The following is a 25,934-nucleotide window of genomic DNA, read 5'->3' as shown; positions in this document are numbered from 1 at the left end:
TGTTTATAGACTTTTATTTTATTTATTCTAAAAGGACAATGACTGCAGGAGGATTACACTGTGGTGCTGAGAGAAAATTCTTCTTTTTCTTCAGTGAAACTAGTAATATATCACATACCTATCATCAGAGCTAATTTACAAGGTACAACTCAGTAGAACTCTAGCTACAAACCACTGTTTATGAGCATGTTTTAGAGAAAGCTAAAAAGGAAAAAATTAAGTTGCATTATTAAAATATTTTCAAAAAATCATAACATGACAAGTACTTCTGAATTTATGCTTTTGAAGTTGGTGAATTATTTTACATCACAATAGTTAACACTTACACTCAGTGAGTTACAAAATAGTGTTAAAGTATGTATTTGTTTACATATGCAAGGTGCTTTCAGTGAGGTGCCAGACATTCTTAGTAGTAATATTTTGGAATGAAACCAAGTGAGTCCAATATTTATACTACACAAGTAGAGTATAACTGGTTCTTATTTATTTGGTAGACTAACTTTATCCCATATAAGTTCTGCTCCATCACCCCTCTCAGCCAGGTGAAGTCTCAGGGTTTCAACACTCTTTGAAAATAAGTGTGCATAGCTCTTGACATCGAGAACCTGTTGGTCCTTCAAGACTGCAGAGGACTCATTTTGTTTGTCAGATGTGGTTTTCTCTTTGGGAAAAGAAAAAATAATTAAGATTAGGAAGACCTAAAAATCTCACAAAAGATCTCTCAGAGATGTGAATTTTCCAATTCAGCAAAAGACTTTTCTAAATTGAAGAATATCTTTGAACTATAGTAGCCCCAACATTTTACAACAAATCACATATCTGAATTTAAAACTGCAACTACATTTACAATCACCTACACATGCACAAATTACAGCAAATGTACTTTTACAGCAAAACTCAGCTTTCAGATATAAAATGTATCAGTGCCCCTAAAATAAGCTGATATGCAATTTTGTGAAATGTGAGTTTTCTACAGCAAATACTGAATATCTAAAGTAACAATTGCAAAACATTTTTAGAAAAAAATGGTTTCTACATAGAGAAAAAATTAAAATCTTCAGGAATCACAAAAAATTAAGACGTTCATTATCAGCACTCAACTGTGGCAGTAAGAAAATACATGTATCGTAGAGCTGCCTTAGCAAACAGCAGGTATGGCTTACAAATAAACAGTGGGAGGAGGGACAATTACCTTGATTTTGTACCTCAATCCAGTCCAGTGGCACTGGAGGCTTTCTTTTCTGCCACAACTTATCCATCGTCAGCAGATATCTAATGTCATCTTTGAAAAGCTAGGAAACATTAAAACAAAACAAAAAACAAACAAAGCACATTAAAATGAAAGGTAAAAAAAAAGTATAGTTTATTTTTAAAATTGCTGTGAAATTGAAAAATCAGCATTAGATTTTTGAGGTCTTGCTCTTCTCCTTGAAGATATTCTCAACCACACAGAATCATAGAATGGTTAGGGTTGGAAAGGACCTTAAGATCACCTAATCAAGATGCCTATGGTAGGGGCATCTTACATTAGACCATGTCACCCAAGGCTCTGTCCAATCTGGCTTTGAACACTACCAGAGATGAAGCATTTACTATTTTGGGCAACCTGTTCCATGCCTCACCACCCTCACAGTAAAGAACTTTTTCCTTATATTTAACTTGAACTTCCCCTGTTTTAGTTTAAACCCATTACCCCTTGCCCTATTGCTACAGTCCCTGATGAAGAGTCCCTCTCCAGCATCCCTGTAGGCCCCCTTCAGATATTGGAAGGCTGCTATGAGGTCTCCACACAGCCTTTTCTTCAGGCTGAACAGCCCCAACTTTCTCAGCCTGTCTTCATATGGGAGATGCTCCAGCCCTCTTAGCATCCTCATGGCCCTCCTCTGGAATTGTTCCAACAGCTTCATGACCTTATGTTGAGGACACCAGAACTGCACACAGTACTCCAAGTGGGGTCTCATGAGAGCAGAGTAGAGGGGCAGGATCACCTCTTTCCACCTGCTGGTCATGCTCCTTTGGATGCAGCTCAGGATACGGCTGGCTGTGAGCGCACACTGCTGGCTCATGTTCAGTTTCTCATCTACCAACACCCCCAAGTCCTTCTCCACCAGGCTGATCTGAATCACTTCACCCAACCTATAGCTGTGCCTGGGATTGACCCGACCCAAGTATAGGAGCTTGCCCTTTGGCTTGGTTGAACTTCATGTTGTTAGCACTGGCCCACCTCTCAAGAATGTTAAGGTTCCTCTGGATGACAGATTCGAAAAACTTATTCCCAATTCTCTAAAACTTACTACATAAAGTATGCTCAGCTCTGCTTAATCTGAGAAGTAAAAAAAATCAAGAAACAATAATCCAAACATGTAATGGATTCATGTGCCTACTAAAGCCATCACTGTAGCTCTTCTGCGCTCCCCAAGGTAATTCTTACCTACATGCCAATGTTTCCAAAGTAATTACTCCTATCAACATTACTTTCTATACAAAATTCTTCTGTTAATCCATTTTCAGCAACTATTTAGTTTGTATTTTCTCATGCCAGAGCCTGATTATACACAGATGACTGGTATCTTTTTAGGTCCTCAGATTGGTTCTGATTATGCCCAGTGAAACTCCTATAGAATTCAGGTTTACCCTTTTCATATTAAAAGGAATGTGAATGAAGTTGTTTCTGTACAGTACAGACAAGCTGCTGAAGCCATCTGCACAGATGTAGATGGAATGCTGTAAAACAAACAAGTGTTGTAAAAGACCAAGACTACAGCAATATTAGTGGAAGCTGTAACATAACTGCGTAATAGATAGCTAGCATTAAGTGTCCAACTGGGATTTAACAACTTTACAGCATACACTTCAAATAAAGACATTTATTGCAGATAAAGAAGATACCTTAGTAAAAAGTTTAACTGGATCATATCCAGTTGATTTAGCCCACTCCTTAGTTGAAACACGTTTAATCTCCCCATCTTCATTGGATGCTCGTGCTCTGGCTTCTGCTGGCTCCCCTATTAATAAAGTGTTAGCCAATATTTTAAGAAAAAAAAAAGCAACAAGCAAAGTCCCATCCAAACATTTCTCCTGGAGTCAATGACAAAAATTATGCAGGAACCATAAAATGGTTTTACTGTGCCCAACAACGCTGAATTAGACACAGTGTGACTCCTCCTCTTTGCTTCTGCAACTGCAACTTACTAACTGATGTCACCTCTTCCTTTTATTGGCAGAAACAGCAAACAATTCTTCCCTAATATTCTCCACATAATGTTGTGATTTCATAAATGTCCAATGATTCCCTTTTAATATTCTCCTGTCTTAGTCTGGTTAGAAATTCAACACAAATAAAACCAAACAAAAAAGAAATTTTACCTCTGGTTATTTCTATAGAAAAAAAAAATCCATGCATACAGATACTATTCGTTTTGTGTTTCTTTCCCAGTCACATCCAGCAATTGCTATCACAATTCCTAATAAGCAGCAGGTTGACATTTTCATAAAACTATTAACATCTTGACTGAATGAGAAAAATCAGAGACAATCCTTTATATGTAAACTTATGAACATTCCCCCCCAACACGATTTGCATCGCTTCATATTTATCTACGCCAAATCTACCTAATGTTACATTGCCAAGTCATTCTGCATTGTGCAGCTTTCTACTACTTCTTGCAATTGGTCATCATCTTATTATCCTGAATGACTTTGCCTAATATTGTATGCTGAACAGCACTGGTCCCATCCCCAAGCTGAGACACTCCTCTAATCACCACTTATTTCTATCATTTAAGTAGTTTATCCACTTCAGGATCTCCATCTTTTTTTCTCCCCATGACTGCTGAACTCATAGAATCATAGAATAGTTAGGGTTGGAAAGGACCTCAAGATGATCTAGTTCCAACCCCCCTGCCATGGGCAGGGACACCCCACACTAAACCATATCACCCAAGGCTTCATCCAACCTGGTCTTGAACACTGCCAGGGATGGAGCATTCACAACCTCCCTGGGCAACCCATTCCAGTGCCTCACCACCCTAACAGTAAAGAATTTCTTCCTTATATCCAGTCTAAACCTCTGCTTTTTAAGTAAACATTATTTTAAGACAGGCCCATGCAGACTTCCAGGATCACCATACATGCCCTTCTTTCCCCACAGCTCCGTTCCAACAACCGGCACCCCCTTGGAGCACCCCACACAGCCTTCAGCAGCACTTAAGTCTCTTAAGAAAAATAAGCCACTTACACTTGCCTTAATTTAGGAAATACAATTTTTACTTAACCTACCCTGCCCTTGCATACATAAACTTCAGCAACTTCTCTTCAAAAAAAGAGCTAAAACAGAACTGCAAGTTACCATACTACCTCCTTCAGGTTCCTCACAAAATGTTTGAGATTCAAAAGTGAAAACCAAATATGCTTGTCCACAGGTTTCCCAACTCCTTTAAAGGACCTGTAGAGCCCTGCAAGGCATGAATTCCCTTTGCAAAGGTTGCACTGACTCTCCCCTGATACACCATGTTATGTCCACTGATTCTAAACAGCATTATCACTATGAACAGTTTGCTCATTAAGGGGCTACAGCTCAGGCCCTCCTATAATTGCCCTGGTATCTTTGTTTAAGTAAGTGGCATTGTGTCTGCTACCTTCCAAGTATTCCAGCAGCCACTGTTTTGAGTGATTTTATACACCACTGTTTTTAAGGCTCAGCTATTTCATTCTGCACATCCTGTAGGAACAACCTGTTGGGTGATCACTATCTGATGTTCAGAGAATCGGAAGAGTTAGAGGACCCTCTAAGCTCATGTCCCAAGTCTATTCATCTATCAAAGGATCCAAAAGAAGAAACAATGATGCTTATTCACCTGCACAGTAACTATAGTTACTGTCCTTACAGAAAAATACTAAATAGCTACAAATAAATAAATAAATCACTCAATGTTTCCTATGCAGATTAACACTGAAGTGTTTTAGGCTAGAAGAGTTCAAATACAATCCTGGTATTTCCTTAAAACCCCTCAGCTAAGAGTGGAAAATGTAGAGTGACTACAAATATCACTCAGTTCTCAGTTCAAAAGACAAGCCTCCCAGCTGCAAGGAAGAAAGTGCTCCATCAAATCCAAATATATAACAGGGGAAAATAGGCACTTCAAGTTCACTTTTCACCTCAAGTTTCTGTGCACATGGGGAAGACAGTTTGCTACAGAGAGAACAGAATTCTCCCAACAGATACAAGCCTATTCATCTAAAATACACAACTTACACCTGGATGTGTTAACTGGAACTTTATGATTAGCATACTGATTGTGTTCCTCACAGCTGTTCTACCCACAGTACCTGAGAGCAACTAGTAAATACCAGTGACCCATCTTACACTGTATTAAAAAGCCTTCACACCAACTGAAGAACTGAAGTAATCAGCCCCACAAGGGCCACAGTTCTGACAGGTGAAACTATTAAACTGTTGTCACTTTGCAGGTTTTTTTGCACATTCTCCATGAAAAAGCCTCTGATATGCACTATGCATCAAGTTAACTAAAAACATGCAAATTGTTTCAAGTATCTTATAAGTAGCAGTATGAGGGAACTAAATTATACACTGTGTACATGAAGATCTGTTAAGCAAACTACTGTCAACACACCCTAAACTCTTACTGCCCAAGGGCACAGCAAATGGAATCGTCTTAAAAGAAAACACAGCTGAACTCTCTAACCTTAAGAGATGTATAGAAACAAGAACAGTTTAGTAACAGGGTAAGCTACCAGTTTATTTCACACTCACAAGCAGCTTCAGGATCAGCTCTGTCAGGAGAGACTTCTTGATCAGCATCTTCTTCTCCAAACAACTGGCTATATAATAAAGAACACCACCACACTAGAATTTCATCATATCTTGTTAAAGACTGAAATATTTGCTAATAGATATATATCCACTTTAGAATTCTTGCTATCAGAGCACCATTTCATACATTGCTTTTTAAATTGTTTGGATTAATCACACACAGTCTGAACACTGACAACATAAAATGTCCAATACAAAAATGAATTTAGCAAACCAGTTCTGTATAACTCAATAGTTCACCTAGCATTGTATTTATACTGCAGTACTGAATGCATTGGTTATAACCCTCCAAGATCCCAGCAAACATTACATCTGTTAATACATGCATTAAACTGAAAAACGTGTTAACTTCACACACAGGTGAAGAATAAACTTAACTTACACTACAGTGCCAAAATGCCAGATTTTCTGCAGTATTAAAGCAAGCCCTAAGTACTAACCAACCTTCCATCTTTAGATTAAAAAAAAAAAAAACAAAACAAAAACCAAAACCCAAAACAACGCAACAAAAAACCCCACATCATGCAAGAAAACAAAAAACACATGCAAGCAACCAAACCCCCCCAAAAACTAAAAACAAACAAACAAAAAAGCCCAACCAAACCACCAAACAAAAACCCACAAATCTGCACCCCAAAACCCAGGTCAAAGAACTGGAGATTTTCCCTATAATCCATATTCATTTGAAAAAGTAACCAAACCTACAAGTATATGTCCACTTCATTTCTCTGCCTGTAGGTTCAGCAACCAGAAGAGTAAACCACAGTACCCGTTCTCTTTTTAAATAAATTACTTACTTGAACAAATACTTAGCCCACACAATGCAGTGGATAGGTTCCGATGGCGTATTTCGGATTGTGCAGCCTGGAAAAGTCTTCTGAGTTGGTTTGGGATGACATTCATAACATTCTGTCACTCCCTAGCAAAGAGTGAAATATTTACTTGTCACAGTGTGAAGGCTACTGATAGCATATGCTATTATCAGCTGAACTGTAACTGTATCTCAAAACACCCAATGCCCTGTTGTCTAAAACAGCCATCAATTTAAACTTAAAGTGAAAAGAGTAATAATACACAAACTAACCTTTTTGATAACTGTTACTTGTCCAAGGTAGCCTGCGGTTCCACTCTCTATAAGAGGAACATCAGCAGCCAGACACATTCTGTTCACATGGTTACGGGCAACTGCAAATCCAAGAGTTTTTAAATAAAAACTTGAATAATTAGAAAAAAGTTTTACTTCTCCAAATTCAAACTAGCCTCCTATGCAAACATATATCCTTAATCTGCCTTATTTCATTATAGAGCACTATACCTTTTTCACAATTTTCCATTTAACACAAAATATATCAACACATATATAGCAAACTCAACTAAATAAACTTACATATGTACACACAATAATCATCAGTTCACATAAAGCAGCAGCACAACAGTTAATATTTGCTTTCTAAACATCTGTCAAAGCACTAACTATCCTTCCAAGTTGCTAGTAAAGCACACAAGCATTAGAAGTTAGGAGAATACTTGTTATTTAATTGACAAGTACTAAGAGCAGAACATATTAAAGGTCTGTTTGTATGAACAAGCAACAGTATTTTTATCTTCAATATAAAATCATGGTGAAAACTTCACCTCTGTTATCCAGAGCATTCATAACCAACGTAAACTGGCGGAAGAACTCCACATTATAGTCAGGGCTACAGGAGAAAAAAAAAAAACAACACCAAAACCCAATACTCAAAATGGTATATCAAAGTTATTATTATGCCATAACAGAAACAATACATATGCAAAGTGTGGACTGATGTTCCTGTGATAAATTACACATATTATGAATTTACTGCTAGCCTTTAACTGCCCCATTTGCCTTCTGCCCATTTTAAAGCTGGATGAAAGCTGCTGGAATGAAGCTATTGCAACTAGTACTAATTTGACCAATGAAACAGGCAGACAACTAAGAAGTGATTATACTGCTCTGACCTAATGAGTAAATTGGATGAGCTATGGTAACAGACCTCAAAAACCACTAGCTGAGGCTAAATCATGCACACTGTAATTACCATAATTCCTCAGACTGTTGATAATTCATTATACTGTGATAACTCAATTGGTTTTGATTGTGCCTCCATACTCTTAGGAGCCAAGACAGGGAATTTTAAAATCTCGATGCTTTAGTATCTATACATTGCATTTTTCTGATTTAAAGAAGGTGACAAGAGAGTACAGAGGAAACAGGATTAACCACTTTACAGTTCCAAAGGCATGCAATGATTCGGGGTTTCAGTGGCTAATAGCAAATTCAGAGTTCAAAACTTAACATGACAGAATATCGGTTTTTAAGAAACCAAAGAAATGTAAAACACGGGAAACAGCTAATGAAAATCTACATAATCCTGTACTTATTGGTTATGGATCATAAAGACTACATTTTAACAGTTTTGTACACATATAAATGACAGTTACCTAAAAAAAGACTTTTTTTCATTACAGACTCAACATTCACATTTATTTTAATCTAATTATTGCTCAAAACATCAGGGCAGCCTTACAGCATAGAAACTTATACAGTAAGTATTGCTAATAATAAAAAAAATAAAAAATAGACACAAACAAAAGACTACAAATTAATACCAGAGCTTAAGAAAACTCATTCAAAACCGACACTCCCACTCAGGTTTGTGGTAGTCTCACATTTACAGCTTTTTCTTTTTATTGTGGTATCTTAAAGCACCCCATCATAGCACTTAAATAACACAGTACTTGCAAACCAAAACATGCAATTAGAGCATAAAATCAAACATACTTTGTGATGCTATCATGGTAAGCTATAATATTAGCCTCCGGATAAAACTGTAACACGCTTTCCTTGGCAACCTAGAAACAAACAAACAAACAACAAAAAAAACACACCACAACTTATTATTGCTTCCTTCCTTCTAAAGATAGACTTAATACCAGTTGAGTATCAAGTTGACTACCTTAAGAGATTTAAATACTTTTGTAATGAAATGCTGTGGATAGTCATGATCAACCAACCAACATTTCCCTTTTCACAGTAGAAACAAGACTGTGATGCATTTCTAACACTCACTATTAATTTGTGGACAGTAAGATATAACCTTTGACATTTTCCTCACCTGTGATTTTGATCTTCCAACATGTTTCTTTTGAAACAAAAATTGTCTGTTGAGATTGCTGACATCAATAGTATCCAAATCAACCTATAAACATACAAGAGACAGCCATTTCACTTTCACAAAATCAAAAGGAACAAAACTATTAACCAAGTTTGAAGCAAATGTGACTGACCAAAATGCATAAACTTTAAAGACACTTTTTCAGACCTGCATACAGCGGTTACATCTGTACTATAACAACTATGGAGGCACAACTGATCACCTAATCATCTTCAGGAATCCAGACATTTTAAATAATTACTAACAATGGAACCATATGTAAAAAATTATTCAGAAAGTTTGCTGTATAATCTTTAAAGAGTCCTTACTAAAACCATAAGTGAGTTTTGAGATACATATGCATAGTAGTTAGGACAATCAGGTACTGACCTTTTACTACATACCACAGGATAAAGATTTCAGTGAGAATTAATCAGGAGCACAGTGTATAGACTCAGAAGGGACACTGCAGAAATTGGTCTAGATAAGTCCAGTCAGACTCTACATGTGACTAACCACCCTGAACACTGGCTCTGTTCCACAGTTCCCCAAGGTTGAAGAAAGGCTACTAAGCAAACTAATTAGTACTTTTACTTGACATTTGAACACGGCTTTGAGCAACTGAATCAGTACAGTGAGAACTGCACTATCTTCTAATTCACACAATGCAGAGCAAAAGGTTTTACTGGTTGTCATCAGGAATAACTGCTTAAGTGTATATTAAAAAACTATGAAGTCCACTCACAGAAAAAAAAAATAATCATCATGCAATTAAGATGTCTAAAAACCGATGAGCAACCTCAAACGATGCCATAACTGTATTCCTCGTAACAGCCATGACTTTATTAATATGTGCACATGAGCATCAGAATTTCAAATGTGCTTATCACCTACCACAATAATTGAGATTTAGTTGGAACTTTGAGAAAATTAATTCTACCTTTGATACCACTATTTTTCCTTTATACAATTTCTCTGATCAACCACTCTTTTAGAAGTCCACTTCCATCCCTAACATTTTTAACTAGAAATAGAGAAAATTTTTCTGAACCCGAGATATTTCTCCCAAGTTCCCAAAGACAATTGTCCTAGGTTCAGCTGTACCAATCATTTTTCTCCTTCCTAGTAGCTGGTGCAGTGCTGTGTTTTGACTTTAGTCTGAGAACAATACTGATAACACACGGATAGTTTTAGCTGTTGCTAAGTAATGCCTACTCTGCTCAAGGACTTTCTCAGTTTCATGCTCTGCCAGAGAGAAGGGGCACAAGAAGCCGGGAGGAAGCAGACAGGACACCTGAACCAAAACTAGCAAAAGGGGCATTCCATATGACATCACATCATGCCCAGTATATAAAGTGGGGGGAAAACACCCAGAAGGGCAGATCATGGCCCGGGTCAGGCTGGCTAAATGTCAGCAGGTGGTCAGCAATTGTATTGTGCATCATTGGTGTTTATTAGTAGGCTTAAACCATGACAGTTTTTTGTGGTGCCCAACGTGGGCCACAAAGGGTTGAGATAACATATCTGACTGGAGTGTATCTAATCATATTTCGGATAAGCATTTATTGTTTTGGATTAATACTCACTGGTCACAATGCTGATTTATTGGCTCTCAAAGATGTTGTTCTTGATCTTGGACTTTCAGCATGTCATACCTTACTTAAGCCCTGTATTTGCTGTGTTACAGTTTAACAGCTGAGGGCTATGGGCTAAGGTTCTTGTTTCACTGTACTTTATGGCAATAACTTGTAATACAATGGACTCATTGATCATGAAACTGGCCTGGCTTGCATTCCCAGTGTGGTCACCACCTCTACACTTTGGGAGGTAACAGAAGTGTTTAGCAAATACACAATTTTTTTCCCCCTCCTCGGGTGACGAACCTGTGAAGGAGACATACCCTTACCTTCCCAGCCACCCCCCAGGCTATTTACAGCATCATTTGAGAGTTCTGAAGGTTTTGAACAGCATTTGCGTATTCTTGAGACATGCCTGCTGATTGTGATGGGGATCACCATGTTGGCACACATACAGAGTGAGTTTTACCCACAACCATTTTGTCTGACCTCAGAAGTCGGGTTTCGGTCTTGTCTAGAGTTAAATGACAATACAGGGGAAATGAGAAATTTTCCCCAAAGTTGGACAGACAGGAGTGGCAGGGTATGTGGGATAGTATGGGCAAGTATCTAGGCCAGTGGGCCCCTCCAGTGCTTTCAAACATCACCACTGAAACAGTACAAAATGCAGAAAAATTACTAAAACACTTAAATGAGGTGGGTTGTCATCCTGGTCATACCAGAGAGAAACAAATAATGGCAAGGTTCTGTGGCTTAGCCTATGCTTACAGAGCCCTGTTCTACACTAACCAGCACCTTTCAAAGAATATCTCTGGATTTGATGGTAAAGCAACAGACAACTCGGATACTCCAACTACAAAAACAGCAGCTACACGAACCCTAGTAACAAGTACAGCAGCTATTCAAACTCTAACTACAACAGATAATGCAGATACTCCAGGTCCAAGCACAGCAGCTAAACCAACCCCAGCGACAAGTACAACAGCTACCCAAACCATGACAACATATATTGCAGCCACTCCAACCACAGTGATAACCACTGCAGCTAAGCCTGAGGACCAATTCGTGCCAATATCGGTTGCCTCTGTACACAAGAGAAAAAGCAAAAGAGAAACAATGTACTCACTATCCAGGACAGCATCTGATCATGAAACATTATAACATGAATCAGAGAAAGAAAAATAAAAGGTGACTTCTTGACCCCAGACCTCAAACGACCTATGAAATATGCAAAACGATTATACCTGTCAACCAGGGGAGCACATCATAACCTGGTTGCTCCAATGCTGGGACAATGGGGCCTACAGTCACAAACTAAAGGTAGGGAAGCCAAGCAGCTAGGATAACATACTAGGGAAGGGAGAACTGACAAATCAATTGCAAAAGAGAAACAGTCCTTCAACCTGTGGAGGTAACTTTTGGCAGCTGTGAAAGAAAAGTTCCCGTACAAGGATGATGTTATGAATCGTTTGACCAAGTGGACCATGCTACAGAAAAGCATCCAGTCTCAGAGAGAAACAGCCATTGAAGAGATGATCTATCACAAACCAAATGTCAGGGATGCACCCATACGTCAAGGTGAAGTCAAATGTACACGACCCATGTGGCAAAAACTTACACAGAATTCACCGTCATCATATGCATATTCATTGGCAACAGTAACCTGGAACAACATAGTACCACCAAAAATAGATGAAATCATCCATAGAACCAGAGTTAAAAGAAAAACTCACCTCTTCCATCATTTCAGCTGTGGAAAAACTGTCCCAAAAACTCAGACATTTCTATTTCTGGAGTGACAAGAGGATCCCAAGAGTTGACTGTACTGGAGGCTGAGATAAGCCTGAATGGGAGGAACTGGCAAGAGCACCCCATTGTGACTGGTCCAGAGGCTCCATGCATCCTCAGCATAGACTACCTCAGGAGAGGGTACTTCAAAGACCCAAAAGGGTGCTGATGGGCTCTTGATATTGCTGCTTTGGAGACTGAAAAAACTGAGCAGCTGTCCACCTTGCGTGGTCTCTCAGAGGATACTTGTGTTGTGGAGTTGCTGAAGGTCAAAGAACAACAAGTGCCAATTGTGACCACAACAGTGCACTGGCAGAAATTTTACACAAACAGGGACTCCACAATTCCCATCCATAAGCTGGTCTGCAGACTGGAGAGACAAAGAGTGATCAGTAGGACCCGCTCACCCTTTTAACAGCCTCGTATGGCCAGTGTGAAAGTCTAACGGATAATGAAGACTAACAGTAGACTTTTATGGCCTGAATGAAGTCACACTACCATTGAGTGCTGCCATACTGGACATGATAGAACTGGCATCATGAACTGGAGTCAGAGGCAGCCAAGTGGTATGCCACAGTTGGGATTGTGAATGCATTCTTCTCAGTTCCTTTGGCACCAGAGTGCAGGCAACAGTTCGCTTTTACTTGGAGGTGCATCCAGAACACTTAGAATCCACTGCCCCAGGGGTGGAAACACAGCCCTACCATCTGCCATGGACTGATCCAGACTGCACTGGAACAGGGGCAAGCTCCAGAATACCTACAGCACATTGATGACATTATCATGTGGGGTGATACACCAGAAGAAGCTTTTGAGAACAGGAAGAAAATAATCCAGATCCTTAGAAAGGCTGGATTTGCCATAAAACAGAGTAAGGTCAAGGGATCTGCACAGCAAATTAAACTTTTTGGAAGAAAATGGCAAGATGGACATTGCCAGATCCCCGAAGATGTGATCAACAAGATAGCAGCAATGTCTCCACCAACAGATAAGAAAGAAACTCAAGCTTTCTTGGGTGTTATGGGGTTCTGAAGAATGCACATCCCAAATTACAGTTTGATTGTCAGCCCTCTCTATCACGTAACCCAGAAGAAGAATGATCTTAAAATGAGACCCTGAGCAACAAGCCTTAGAGCAAATTAAACCACATATAGTTCATGCAATAGCACACGGACCAGTCCAGACCGGGCCAGATGTAAAAAATGTACTCTACACCTCAGCTGGGGAGAATGGTCCTACCTGGAGTATCTGGCAGAAAGCTGCAGGGGAGACTCAAAGTTGACCCCTCAGCTTTTGGAGTCAGGGATACAGAGGATCTGAGGCCAGATGTACCCCAACTGAAAAAGAGATACTGGCAGCCTATGAAGGGGTTCAAGCTGCTTCGGAAGAGATTGGCACTGAAGCACAGCTCCTCCTGGCACCTCCCTTGCCCGTGCTGGGCTGGTTGTTCAAAGGCAGGGTCTCCTCTATGCATTCAACCAATGGTACATAGGGAAAGTTAGCTGCACTAATTACACAACAAGCTCGAACAGGAAATTCCAGTCATCCAGTCATTCTAGAAGTCATGATGGCCTGGCCAGAGGGCAAAGATTTTTGAATGTCACCAGAGAAGGAGGTGATGCGTGCTGAAGAGGCCCCACCATATACTAAACTGTTAGAAAGTGAAAAGCATTATTCCTTGTTTACTGATGGGTCCTGCCATATTGTGGGAAAGCATCGGAGATGGAAGGCAGCTGTATGGAGTCCCCGAAGGCAACTAGGAGAAACTGCTGAAGGAGAGGGTGAATTGAGTCAGTTTGCCGAGGTGAAAGCCATCCAGCTGGCCCTGGACACTGCTGAACGAGAAAAGTGGCCAGTACTTTCTCTCTATGCTGATTCATGCATGGTGGCAAATGCTCTGTGGGGGTGGTTGCAGCAATGGAAGCAGAGCAACTGGCAACAAAGAGGTAAACCCAACTGGGCTTCTTAGCTTATCTATAAGAATGCTGTGGGAGACAGTATCAAATGCCTTACTGAAATCAAGAAAAACCACATCTACCGCACTACTAACAGCCCTCCACCTAGTTACTTCCTCATGGAAGGCTGTAAGGTTGGTCAAACATGACTTCCCCCTCATAAAACCATGTTGGCTGCTCTTAATGACCCCCTCATCCTTGATATGCCTAGAGATGGAGTCAAGAATAAGTTGTTCCATCACCTTTCCAGGGATGGAGGTAAGGCTGACCGGTCTATAATTACCCGGGTCCTCCTTCTTGCCCTTCTTATAGACTGGTGTGACATTTGCCATCTTCCAATCCTCAGGCACCTCTCCCGTTTCCCATGACTTACCAAAGATGATGGAGAGTGGCCTAGCAATGACCTCCGCCAGCTCCCTCAGTACCTGTGGGTGCATTCCATCTGGACCCATTGATTTATAGATGTGCAGATTGCATAGCTGATCCCTAACCCAATCCTCATCTACCAAAGCAAACTCCTCCTTTGTCCTGACTCCTTCTGGGGCTACAGGAATCTGGGGCCCCTGGGGAGAGTCTGCAGGAGTAAAGACAGAGGCAAAGAAAGCATTCAGCACCTCTGCCTTCTTTGTATCCTCTGTCTCCAGGGCACCCACCTCGTTCAGCAGTGGGCCTATATTGCCTCTTGTGTTAGTTTTATTTGCTATGTATTTGAAGAAGCCCTTTCTATTGTCCTTAATCTGACTAGCAAGATTAAGTTCCAAGGAGGCCTTAGCTGTCCTGATTGCCTCCCTACATCCTCTAACAACTGTCTTATACTCCTCCCAGGTGGCCAGCCCCTCTTTGCATAATCCAGAGATTCTCCTTTTCCACTTGAGTTTGCCCAGCAGCTCCTTGTTTAACCATGCCGGTCTCCTAGATCTCTTACTTGATTTCCTACTGTCATGGTTTGAGCATGTTTTGAGGGTGTTTTTTGTTCAAGGTTTTTTTTTCCAGCCAGGTGGGAGGGGAGTCCGGGAGGAAGGAGAGACAGGACACCTGACCCAGGCTAGTCAATGAGGAAAAAAAATGGAAAAAAAAACCTTGAACAAAAAACACCCTCAAAACATGCTCAAACCATGACATTATCCACCCCTTATTCCATACCATTCACGTCATGCCCAGATCCCACATTTTCAATACACCATCACTCTTAAGTCCACCCCTCGATCATGAGACATCTCTAAGTTGCATCTCTGGACTGATAGCCTGAAGTATCTGGGCCCACCAAAATCATTCACCATCCCCTTCAGCAGTTCTACAGCTGCTGCTGGGGACTCCACACAGCTGCCTTCCACCTCCAATGCTTCCAAAGCACTGGAGGGGCCCAGTGGATCAGATACCTGGCCATACTGTCCCACATGCCCTGCCACTCATGACTGTCCAGCCTTGGGGACAGTCTCCTGGTGCTCCTATATCCTTGTCTAACCCTAGACAAGACCCAAACCTGACTCTGCTTAACTTTTGGGATCAGACAAAATGGCCGTGGGTAGAACACACTCTGTGTGTGTGCCACCATGCCGATCACCATTACAATCAGCAGGCAGGTCCCAAGGGCACCCAAAAGCCATTCAAAACCATCAGAACTCTCAGCTGCTGCTGCTGCACTTGTCACTGGGGCTGATGTAGCTGCCCTGCTTGCCAGTTCTCCCACCACTAGCTTCTCTTCTCCCGAGTCCGGATCTTCCTCCTCTGCCTTGCTGGGAAGTGCTGTGTGGTCTCCTGCCTCCTGCTGGGGCTCGGCGGGTGACTTCCGGGGGACACTCTCGGCCGTCGGAGGGTCGGGAACGGCCGCGGGACTCACCTTCCCCGCTGCGTGATCCCCCTGCTCAGCTACCGCCCTGCTCCGCTCCTCCCCCGCCTGCTCCCGCTGCTCTGCCACAGCCGTTTGGCTCCCCGTGCCGCTCTCCCTGGCAGCCTCAGCTGCCGGCAGCTCCCGGGGCCGCTCCTTCCTGGCTTCACGCAGCTCCACACAGACGACGACGAGGATAAGGACAAGGACGGCGAAGAGCAGCGGGACGGCCTGGTACAAGTCCAAGTCCACGGCCACGTCCATCCCCCCCTGCTGCCGGAGCCCCACCGTATTACAAGCCTCCGACACAAACACATCCAATCCATACACCAAGTACCCGGCAAAATCCCGAAACAGCGAGATCCAGAGAAAAACCTCTAAGAGCCAATAAATCAGCATTGTGACAAGAGACCATAAATCCGCTCAGATCTGTTCTTATCTCAATCCCTCGGGCCCCACGTTGGGCGCCAAAAATGTCGTGGTTTAAACCAAGTCCCCCAACTCCCTGAGAGTTAGGAAGGGGAATCCAAAGAATGTAGCCCCCACGGATTGAGATAAGAACGGTTTAATTGCTAAGGCATAACACAAAACCCCTACTGCCATTTACTACTACAAATAATAATGATACAGCAAACAGCAAGTGAAAAGAATACAACACCCCACCAGCCACCGACCCATAACTCACTCCACCCTGCCTGGCCGAGCACCATGTGCTCCCTCCTCCATTTTCCTCCACAGCTCCCCCCTCCAGCCTTCTCTTTCCCAGTATCCCATCCTGGGTATCACGTGCTATGGTATGGAATACCTCATTGACTAGCCTGGGTCAGGTGTCCTGTCTCTCCTTCCTCCCGGACTCCCCTCCCACCTGGCTGGAAAAAAAAACCTTGAACAAAAAACACCCTCAAAACATGCTCAAACCATGACACCTACCCATTGGGATGCTCTGATCCTGAGCTTGGAAGAACTGGTCCTTGAATGCTGACCAACTATCTTGAGCCCCTTTACCGCCTAGTACCCTTTCCCATGAGACTTCCCTTAGCAGTTGATTGAAGAGGCCAAAGTTGGCCCTTCGGAAATCCAGAACTGTGGCCTTGCTAGGTATTCTGTTCCTCCCACTCAGGATCCTAAACTCCACCATCTCATGGTCACTGCAGCCAAGGCTGCCATTGACCATCACCACTTCAACCCAGACCCTCCTTGTTGGCGAGTACTAAATCTAGCAGCGCTCCTCTCCTAGTTGGTTTGTCCACCATTTGCATTAAGAAGTTATCATCAATGCACTGGAGGAACCTCCTAGACTGTGAATGACTGGCTATGTGAGTCTCCCAGCAAATATCAGGGTAGTTAAAAACCCCCATGAGAACTAAGGCATGTAGTTGCGAGGCTACTTCCTGTTGCCTGTAGAAAGCCTCATCAACTCCTTCTTCCTGATCAGGAGGTCTATAATAGACTCCCACAACTGTATCACCCGTACCAGCCTGTCCCTTAATTCATACCCACAGACATTCCACTCGCTCCTCATCTGACCCCGGAAAGAACTCAATACATTCTAGTCGCTCTCTCACATAAAGAGCACTGATGCTTTAGCTGTTGCTAAGTAAAGCTTACTCTGATCAAGGACTTTTTCAGGCTCATGCTCTGCTAGTGAGGAGGGGCACAGGAAGCCAGGAAGAAGAAGAGAAAGGACACCTGACCCAAACTAGCCAAAAGGGTATTCCATACCACAGCATTTCATGCCCAGTATATAAACTGGAGGGAGTTACCTGGAAGGTGGAGATCGCTGCTAGGGTCAGTCTGGGTATTGGTTGGTGGGTGATGAGCAATTGTATTCTCTCCCCTTGTTATTTCCCTTATGATTATTATTATTGATGGTAGTAATAGTAATTTTGTATTCTACCTTAGTTACCAGACTGTTGTGATCTCCACCCATGGGATTTACATTCTCTAGATTCCCCTCCCCATCCCTCGTGGAGGGGGGGGGGGGGGGGGGGGGGAGAAGGTGGGGAATGATTGAGCAGCTGCATTATTCTGAGTTACCAGCTGAGCTTATACCATGACATTTCTTTTTGGTGCCCAGCATGGGGCTGAAAGAGTTGAGATAATGACAGATCTGACCAGAGTGTGTCTAATCATATTTGTGATAAGCATTCATTGTTTCAGGTTAATAGTCACTTGTCACAATATTGATTTATTTACTCTCTGATTTGTTGCACCTGATCTCAGAGCATCAGCATGCCATTTCTTACTTGCAGCAATGGAAGCAGAGCAACTGGCAATGCAGAGGTAAACCCGTCTGGGCTGCTGCACTGTGGCAAGATTATCGCTGCCCGGGTGCAGCACCTGGTGGTGAAGGTTCGCTCATGTACCCAAGACTTGGTTCACTGAGGAATACCGGAACAACCAACAGATGGATAAAGTTGCTAAGATTGAAGTGGCTCAGATGGATTTATATTGACAATGTAAGGGTGAATTAATTTTAGCCTGGTGGGCTCATGACACTTCAGGCCATCAAGGCAGAGATGCAACATACAGATGGGCTCATGATCGAGGGGTAGAAGTAACAATGGACACTATTGCCCAGGTTATTCATGAGTGTGAAACGTGCTGGAATTAAGTAAGCTAGAAGGTTAAAGCCTCTTTGGTTTGGAGGATGACGAATGAAGTACAAAAGGTGAGCGGGTCCTTCTGATCGCTCTTTGGCTCTCTAGTGCTTATGGATCAGCTTAAAATCAGCTTATGGATGGGAATCGAGCAGTCTTTCTTGGTGCGTTATTTCCGCCAGTCCACTGTTGTAGTTGCAATTGGCACTTGCTTTTCTTCGACCTTCAGCAACCCCACAACAGAAGGATCCTCTGAGAGATCAGGCAAGGTGGACAGCTACTTAATTTCCTCAGTCTCCAAAGCAGCAATACTAAAAGCCCATCGGTACCCTTCTCAATCTTTGAAGTACCCTCTCCTGAGGTAGTCTATGCCAAGGATGCATGGAGCCTCTGGACCAGTCATGATGGGGTGCTTCTGCCATTTCCTCCCAGTCAGGCTGATTTCAGCCTCCAGTAGAGTCAACTCTTGGAATTCTCCCATCACTCCATAAATAGAGATGAGTTCCACCCCTTGTCAGTTCGATGGCATCAGGGTACACTGTGCACTGGGACCTACTAGAGCCTTATACTTCTGTGGGACTGATGTGCCAGGCCATCTGATCCAGACTGTCTAGTAAATCCAATTGTCCCCTACCTCCACCTGGCTGGAGGCAGGGCCCCTCTAATAATCATCATAACATTGGACACTTAATTCTTGTAGAAAGGGATTATTCTTCTTTATCACAAGAACTGTAGTAAAATCAGATCTTCCAGTCCATCTGGGAACCTGCTCACCAGAAACTGAAGCTGCAACTTTCATGGGATGGTCATCCTTGACTTCTGTTCTCATTTTCAATTCACACACCAGTTCCTCCAGAGCAGAGGAAGGTTTTCCATCCCACTTCCTCATGTCTTCTCTGTGATCTCACAGGTAAAACAATAGGGTGGCCCATGGCGTATACCTCCGATATCTTCTCTCTCGAGCAGTAGGATGCCCCTTCTTAATAGCTGAGATGTGGGTTGGTATATGTGGGGAGCTGGATATATCAGACACATCATCTCTCAGTTGTTTAAACTCCTGGGAAAGCTTTTTCACAGAAGAAATTATGGAAGGGGTGAGATTGTCTTGGAATTCTCAGAGCTCATGAATGATTTCATCCACTGTTGGTGGTACTATGTCATTCCAAGTTACTGTTGCCAATGAATGGGCATGTGATAAATTTGCGCCACGTGGGTCGTGTACATACAACTTCATCTGGATCTACGTGTGCATTCCCAGCATCCGGCCTGCAACAAATCATATCTACAATGGCTGATTGCCTCAGAGACTGGATGACTTTCTCTAGCGTGATCTACTTGGCCGAACGCTCCTAACATTCTCCTTGTACAGAAACCTTTCTTTCATAGTGTTGTGGTTAAAGCCAAGCCATGCAGCTCCTTCACTCACTCTACCCTCTCTCCTCCCTCAGCTCCTGGAAGGATGGGGAGGAGAACTGAAAAAATGTAACTCCCATGGGTTGAGATAAGAACAGTCCAGTAACTAAGGTATAACACAAACCACTGCTGCTACCACCAATAATAATAAGGGAAATAACAGGGGAAGAGAATACAAACGCTCACTACCCGCCAAACGATACCAATCCCGATCCAAGCAGTGATCTAGCCCTTCCATGTAATTGCCCCCTGTTCTACATCCTGGGCATGACATGCTGTGGTATGGACTACCTCCTTGGCTAGCTTGGGTCAGGTGTCCTGTCTCTGCTTCCTCCCAGCTTCCCCTCCTCCCCGGCAGGGCATAAGACTCACAAAGTCCTTGGTCAGAGTAAACATGACTTAGCAACAACTAAAAACATTGGTGTTATCAGCACTGTTTCCAGGCTGAAAGTCAAAACCACAGCACTGCACCAGCTACTAAGAAGGAGAAAAATGTCTGCTATTGCTGAATCCAGGACACATAGCTGCCAAGAGCCACTTCCAAAGGCTGAAGGACTGTTTCTCTTTGGCAACTGCTTTGTCAATTCCCCCTTCCCTAGCAAGTGATCCCAGCTACTTAGGGTCTCTACCTTCTAGTTCATAACCATTGGCCCCAATGTGCCAGCATCGGATCAACTAGGTGATGATGCGCTCCCCTGGTTGATGGGTAAACTCTTTTTGCATATTCCGTAGCTCAGTTGAGGTCTGGGGTCAAAACGTCACCTATTCTTCTTCCTCTGACTGACATAATAACTCCTGTTCAGATGCTGTCCCATGCATTAAGTGCACTGTTTCATCATCTTGCTTTTTATCTTCCTTGCTTTTCCCCTTGAATACAAGTGCAACTGATATTGGCACAAACTGGTCCTCTGGTTTAGCTGCAGTAATTATCAATGTGGTTGGAGTGGCTGCAATATATATTGTCAGGGGTTGGGCAGCTGCTGTACTTGTCGCCAGGGTTGGTGTAGTTGCTATGCTTGGAACTGGATTAGCTGCATTGTCTGTTTTAGTCAGAGTTTGAGTAGCTACTGTATTAGTCGCTGGGGCTACAGCTGCACCTCCACCTGGGGCTGCAGCTGCGCTGTCAGTTGCAGTCAGAGTTCAAGTAGCTGCATTGTCTGTTGCTTTGCCATCAGATCCAGATACATCTTTTAGACTTAGAAAGTGATGCATAGTATTGAACAGGGCTCTGTAAGCATAGGCCAAGCCCCAGCACGTTGCCATGATTTATCCCTCTCTGTTATGACCTGGATGACAACACACTCCATTTAAGTGTTTTACTAATTTTTCTGGATTTTGCACTTGTTCAGCGGTGAAGTTCCAAAGCACTGGAAGGGCCCAGTGGACTAGATACTTGCCCATACTATCCCACACACCCTGCCACTCATGACTCTCCAGCCTTGGGGAAAATTTATTGGTCCTCCTATATCATCATCTAATCCCAGACAAGACCCAAACCCGACTGCTTAATTTTCAAGATCAGACAAAATGGTTGTGGGTAAAACACACTCTGTACGTGTGCCAACATGGTGATCCCCATCACGATCAGCAGGAAGGTCTCAAGGGTACTCAAAGGACATTCAAAACCTTCACAACTCTCAAATGATGCAGTAAGTAGTCTGTTGGGGAGCGGTTGGGGGGGGGGTGTCGCTGGGAAGGGAATGTCTCCTTCACGGGTTGACCACCTGAGGAGGTAACTAAAGACAGAATTGCTCAATACTACTACTATATACTTCCCAAATTATAGAGGTGGTAACCACACAGGGAACACAAACCAGATCAGTTTCATGATCTACTGAATTTCAAGTCATTACCATAAAGTACAATGAAACAAGAACCCTAACCTTAGCCCAAGACCCCTAGCTGATAAACACTAACACAGCAAATAACGACTGTAAGTAAGGTAAGACATGCTGAAAGTCTGAGATCAAGAGCAACAACTTTGAGAGCCAATGTATCAGCATTGTGACAAGCTACTATTAATCCAAAACAATAAATACTTATCACAAATACAATTAGACACACTCTGGTCAGATCTGTCATTATCTCAACCCTTTGAGCCCCACAAAGAACTGTCATAGCTTAAGCCCAGCAGACAAGCCAGAACCACACCGCCACTCACTCACTCCCCCCCCCCCCCTTCCTCCCCCAGCTCCCAGAGGGATGGGGAGGAATATCAAAAGAATGTAACTCCCATGGGTTGGGATAAGAACAGCCCAGTAACTAATATATAACACAAAACCACTACTGCCATGACCAATAATAATAATAATGATAAGGGAAATAAGGGAAGAGAATACAACTGCTCACCACCTGCCAAACAATACCCAACCCTACCCAAGCAAGTGATCTATCCCTTCTGGGTAACTGCCCTCAGTTTATATACTGGACATGATGTACTGTGGTATGGAATACCTCTTTGGCTAGTTTGGGTCAGGTGTCCTGTCTCTGCATCCTCCTGGCTTCCCCCCCCCAGCAGAGCATGAAACTCAAAGTCCTTAGTCAAAGTAAACACCACTGAGCAACAGCTAAAAACAATCAGTATTATCAGCATTGTTCCCAGACTGAAAGTCAAAAACATAGCTCTGCACCAGCTACTGAGAAAAATGACTGCTATTGCTGAACCCAGGACCCTAAATAACACTAAATAAAAGCACTTGTGGATATAGAACTAACAGAAGTTATAGAATGCTTTAGGCTATTATAAAACAGACTCTTTTTTTACCCATAGGATCCTAGTAACTACTCACAGTCCTGCATCTTTTAATGAAAATGGTATTTTTATGAAAACACATTTAGACCTACTTCCCTTTCTCATAGGATACACTAAAGCTTGCTTAGTCCAAAGCCAGAAAGCCCAAGAACCTCAAGTGAAAATGATCAAGTGCATCATTAAAACTTCCATTACCCAGAAATCTGTCAAGACTAACTCGAGATGATAACAAATTACATAAGCCACAACTGAAAACAGTACTACCGAGACCAGAAGAAGCAAAGGAAGTTTTTCTCCAAAGAGAATACTTGAGACCTGTCCTGAACCTAGGACAAGACCTCAAGAGAAACTTCAATCTAGCTCAGAATGATCAGAATATAACAGTTCTCTTACCAAATAACTTTTATATTGTTCTAATTTTTGTACTTTAGAAGAAAAGGCCTCAGAGCTTCCTAAGAAGATATATATTCACTTTCAGACTTGGATTTTGAAATTTTAATTTTGTTCTTCATAAGGACAAAGTCACTGCCTTTCCACAAACTATACTTAATGAAATCACTTACTTGCAAGTTGTCTGGCATTCAAAAATACTAGCTTTTTAAAATAGTATTAACATTGTTTCTAAAACTAATTCACAACTTATAAAATATAAAGCATTTTTAGGTGTCCAAGTTTGTTAGTATTTAATAACCATGAAAGCCCTCAATACCACAAATGTTGATGAAAGCAATTTATTGTCCCAACAGCTAGTTCCCTCTCTGCATAACAATTCTTTTTCTGCTCTCACCTTGTCTTATTGCCCATCTACTCTGTATGTTATCAAAATATTACAATCTTGCATAAAACATTGCCAATAATATTTTTCATAAATCCCTGATCCAACATGTACTTGAGTCCAACTTACCTTGAAAGATAATTAAAAAAAAAGCAAAAAAAATCAAACTATAGTAAGTGAAACAACAAGCAAACACCAATGAAATTTATACCTAATGACTAACTGGAAAATCAGGAGATATTAAATGGACTGCAGAAATACACAAATTACATATTAAGGTAGGAAAAAAGGGGGGGAACAGTGCAAAAAATGCAGGCTTCCACTCTTTTGTACACATTTACTTCACCAATACAATATTAAAATTGGATAGGCTCTTGGCAGCAGACTGAAGTCAAAGGGACAACCTGAAATTACACTTAAGCTTATCCTACAAATTTTAAAATAGTATTTCAGTAGAAAGGCCTTAGTTGTCTGAATAACAAGGCAAATCAGTAGCTGTACTCTTATACAAGCTGATATAGTTTTAGATAAAAGTTGTTTCTAACATGCTTTGCTCAACAAGTCTGACTAAAAAAATTTCTCACAACCTGTCATGCAAAACTCTCAGATGTGACTCCTGGCCAGGCACACACAAGGGAAAACATATTCAAGGAAACAGACCCGTGCTCCAGCTGGATTTGTACTCCCATAAGTTTTTTAAACCATATGCTTTACATAACTACAACAAGAAATTCTTAACAAAGGTCTGGAAATTGGGTAATGAGAGTTTTACTAACAGTATTTCTCTCCGACCTGTTTTCACTAACACCCTCAAAATTCTGTCCTTCCTATACACGCTCAGAGAACAGTATCAGGAAGCAAAACTGAAAGCACAGCCCACGGAAGCTGTCGTGACCGGAATCCTAGGACTGACAGTTTTACAGGTCGGTATCTGAAAACACAGTTCACCTCCCACGAATTTTGTTTTGTGTTGCAATCCATCACTGGACTATTACCCACAGTGTTAGCAAATGCGAAATTAGATAAAACTAAAACTTTAAAGATCACTCGTGGGGCAGTTAACATGGCACGCCGCTATTTGCCGTGATATTTAATCTACAGGCACACAGAGATGCGCAGCCGCTCTCCCGCCGAGCGACGGCGGGACCCGCCGCTGGTCTGGGAGGGCCGCCCGGCTACCGGGGGAAAGCGCTCGCTTTGTTAGGGAGCCCGAACACAACTCGGGGCGGCCCGCTCTGAGACAAGGGCGCGAATGGCGCCCACAGATCGCAGACCCTTTGTGGCGGGGCCTATCCCCACCGCACGCGGCCGCTTTGGTGGGCCGAGAGCAGTTTGAAAACACAGACAATGCGGCTGGCGGGAGCTGCTGCGCCACCACAGCGCCCCGGCCCCCGCCCCACTCGCTACACCCCCGCCCGCGCCACCAGCCCCCGACACCGCCGCAGCCCCAGCCCGTACCACGTCGATGTTGCTGAAGCCGGTGAGCACCAGGTCCTTGAGAAGCTCGCAGCCGATACCGCCGGCTCCCACCACCAGGAGCCGCGCCTGGGCCACAGCCTCTGCCAGCTCGCTGCGTAAAGAGCCCAACATCGAGCCCAGCATCGACATGATGACGGGGGAACAACAGACCGACGAACACAACTCTTCTCAGCCAGGCCGCAATCCGAACACCAAGCCTGAGCAAAACCGGAACAACAGGTACCCACACCCCCCTCAGTCGAACATAAGAGCCTCAAGCCTTTCCCACGCACCGCCCCGGAAGACTGCAGCGTGGCCAGAGCTTGGGCGGGGCGAGAGGGTTCGGGTTCGAGTCCTACTACTACTCCCGTCGCCACTGTCTGCGGCCTGTCCTTGGCTGGTGGTTGCCTGTGATCTAGGGAAGCTGGTCTTCTCCTGCCTGCTGCAGCCAGGGCTTCAGCTACGAACTGCGCACCCGGGCTACCGGCTGTAGCCGAGGAACAGAGCAGGCAGACACCCGCGGAAAGCAGGGGCAGCGCTCTGGGCCGAGCACGAGATTTGTGTATCTGCCAGTCTAGTTTGACTTGCCCCCTGCAGTCGACATGGTGAGCATTCTTCCTTTAAAAAGTAGCTTTGCAAATACATTCCATCATTTTAGCTACCACCCGTCCCCTTTTTAAATCCACACTTTTAGTGCATTGTTTTATGCAGCAGCATTAAACCTGTACAAAATGCTTCAAAGACACTTAAATTACGCCTCCATTAAGTCAATTAAA

The 25,934-nt window shown here is 42.9% G+C and overlaps 1 protein-coding gene across 1 annotated transcript in view; it reads right to left on the bottom strand.

Moving 5' to 3' along the window:
- LOC117438198 (SUMO-activating enzyme subunit 2-like) overlaps window positions 1-25,424 on the bottom strand; it is a 35,031-nt gene extending 9,607 nt beyond the window's left edge. The window contains exons 1-10 of the mRNA XM_034073681.1: window positions 25,159-25,424; window positions 8,974-9,057; window positions 8,640-8,710; window positions 7,469-7,533; window positions 6,918-7,018; window positions 6,631-6,752; window positions 5,774-5,841; window positions 2,890-3,005; window positions 1,193-1,292; window positions 501-661 (exon numbers count right to left, since the gene is read on the bottom strand). Coding sequence (XP_033929572.1) covers window positions 501-661; window positions 1,193-1,292; window positions 2,890-3,005; window positions 5,774-5,841; window positions 6,631-6,752; window positions 6,918-7,018; window positions 7,469-7,533; window positions 8,640-8,710; window positions 8,974-9,057; window positions 25,159-25,308 — 1,038 coding nt within the window. The 5' untranslated portion in view covers window positions 25,309-25,424. The remainder of the gene's footprint in view (window positions 1-500; window positions 662-1,192; window positions 1,293-2,889; window positions 3,006-5,773; window positions 5,842-6,630; window positions 6,753-6,917; window positions 7,019-7,468; window positions 7,534-8,639; window positions 8,711-8,973; window positions 9,058-25,158) is intronic.
- Between the last annotated feature and the right edge of the window lie 510 nt (window positions 25,425-25,934).

This window comes from Melopsittacus undulatus (assembly GCF_012275295.1).
Source record: "Melopsittacus undulatus isolate bMelUnd1 chromosome W unlocalized genomic scaffold, bMelUnd1.mat.Z SUPER_W_unloc_1, whole genome shotgun sequence".
NCBI lineage: Eukaryota > Metazoa > Chordata > Aves > Psittaciformes > Psittaculidae > Melopsittacus > Melopsittacus undulatus.
The sequence above is the reverse complement of the archived record's forward strand: the minus strand, read 5'-3'. Positions and strand labels throughout refer to the sequence as shown.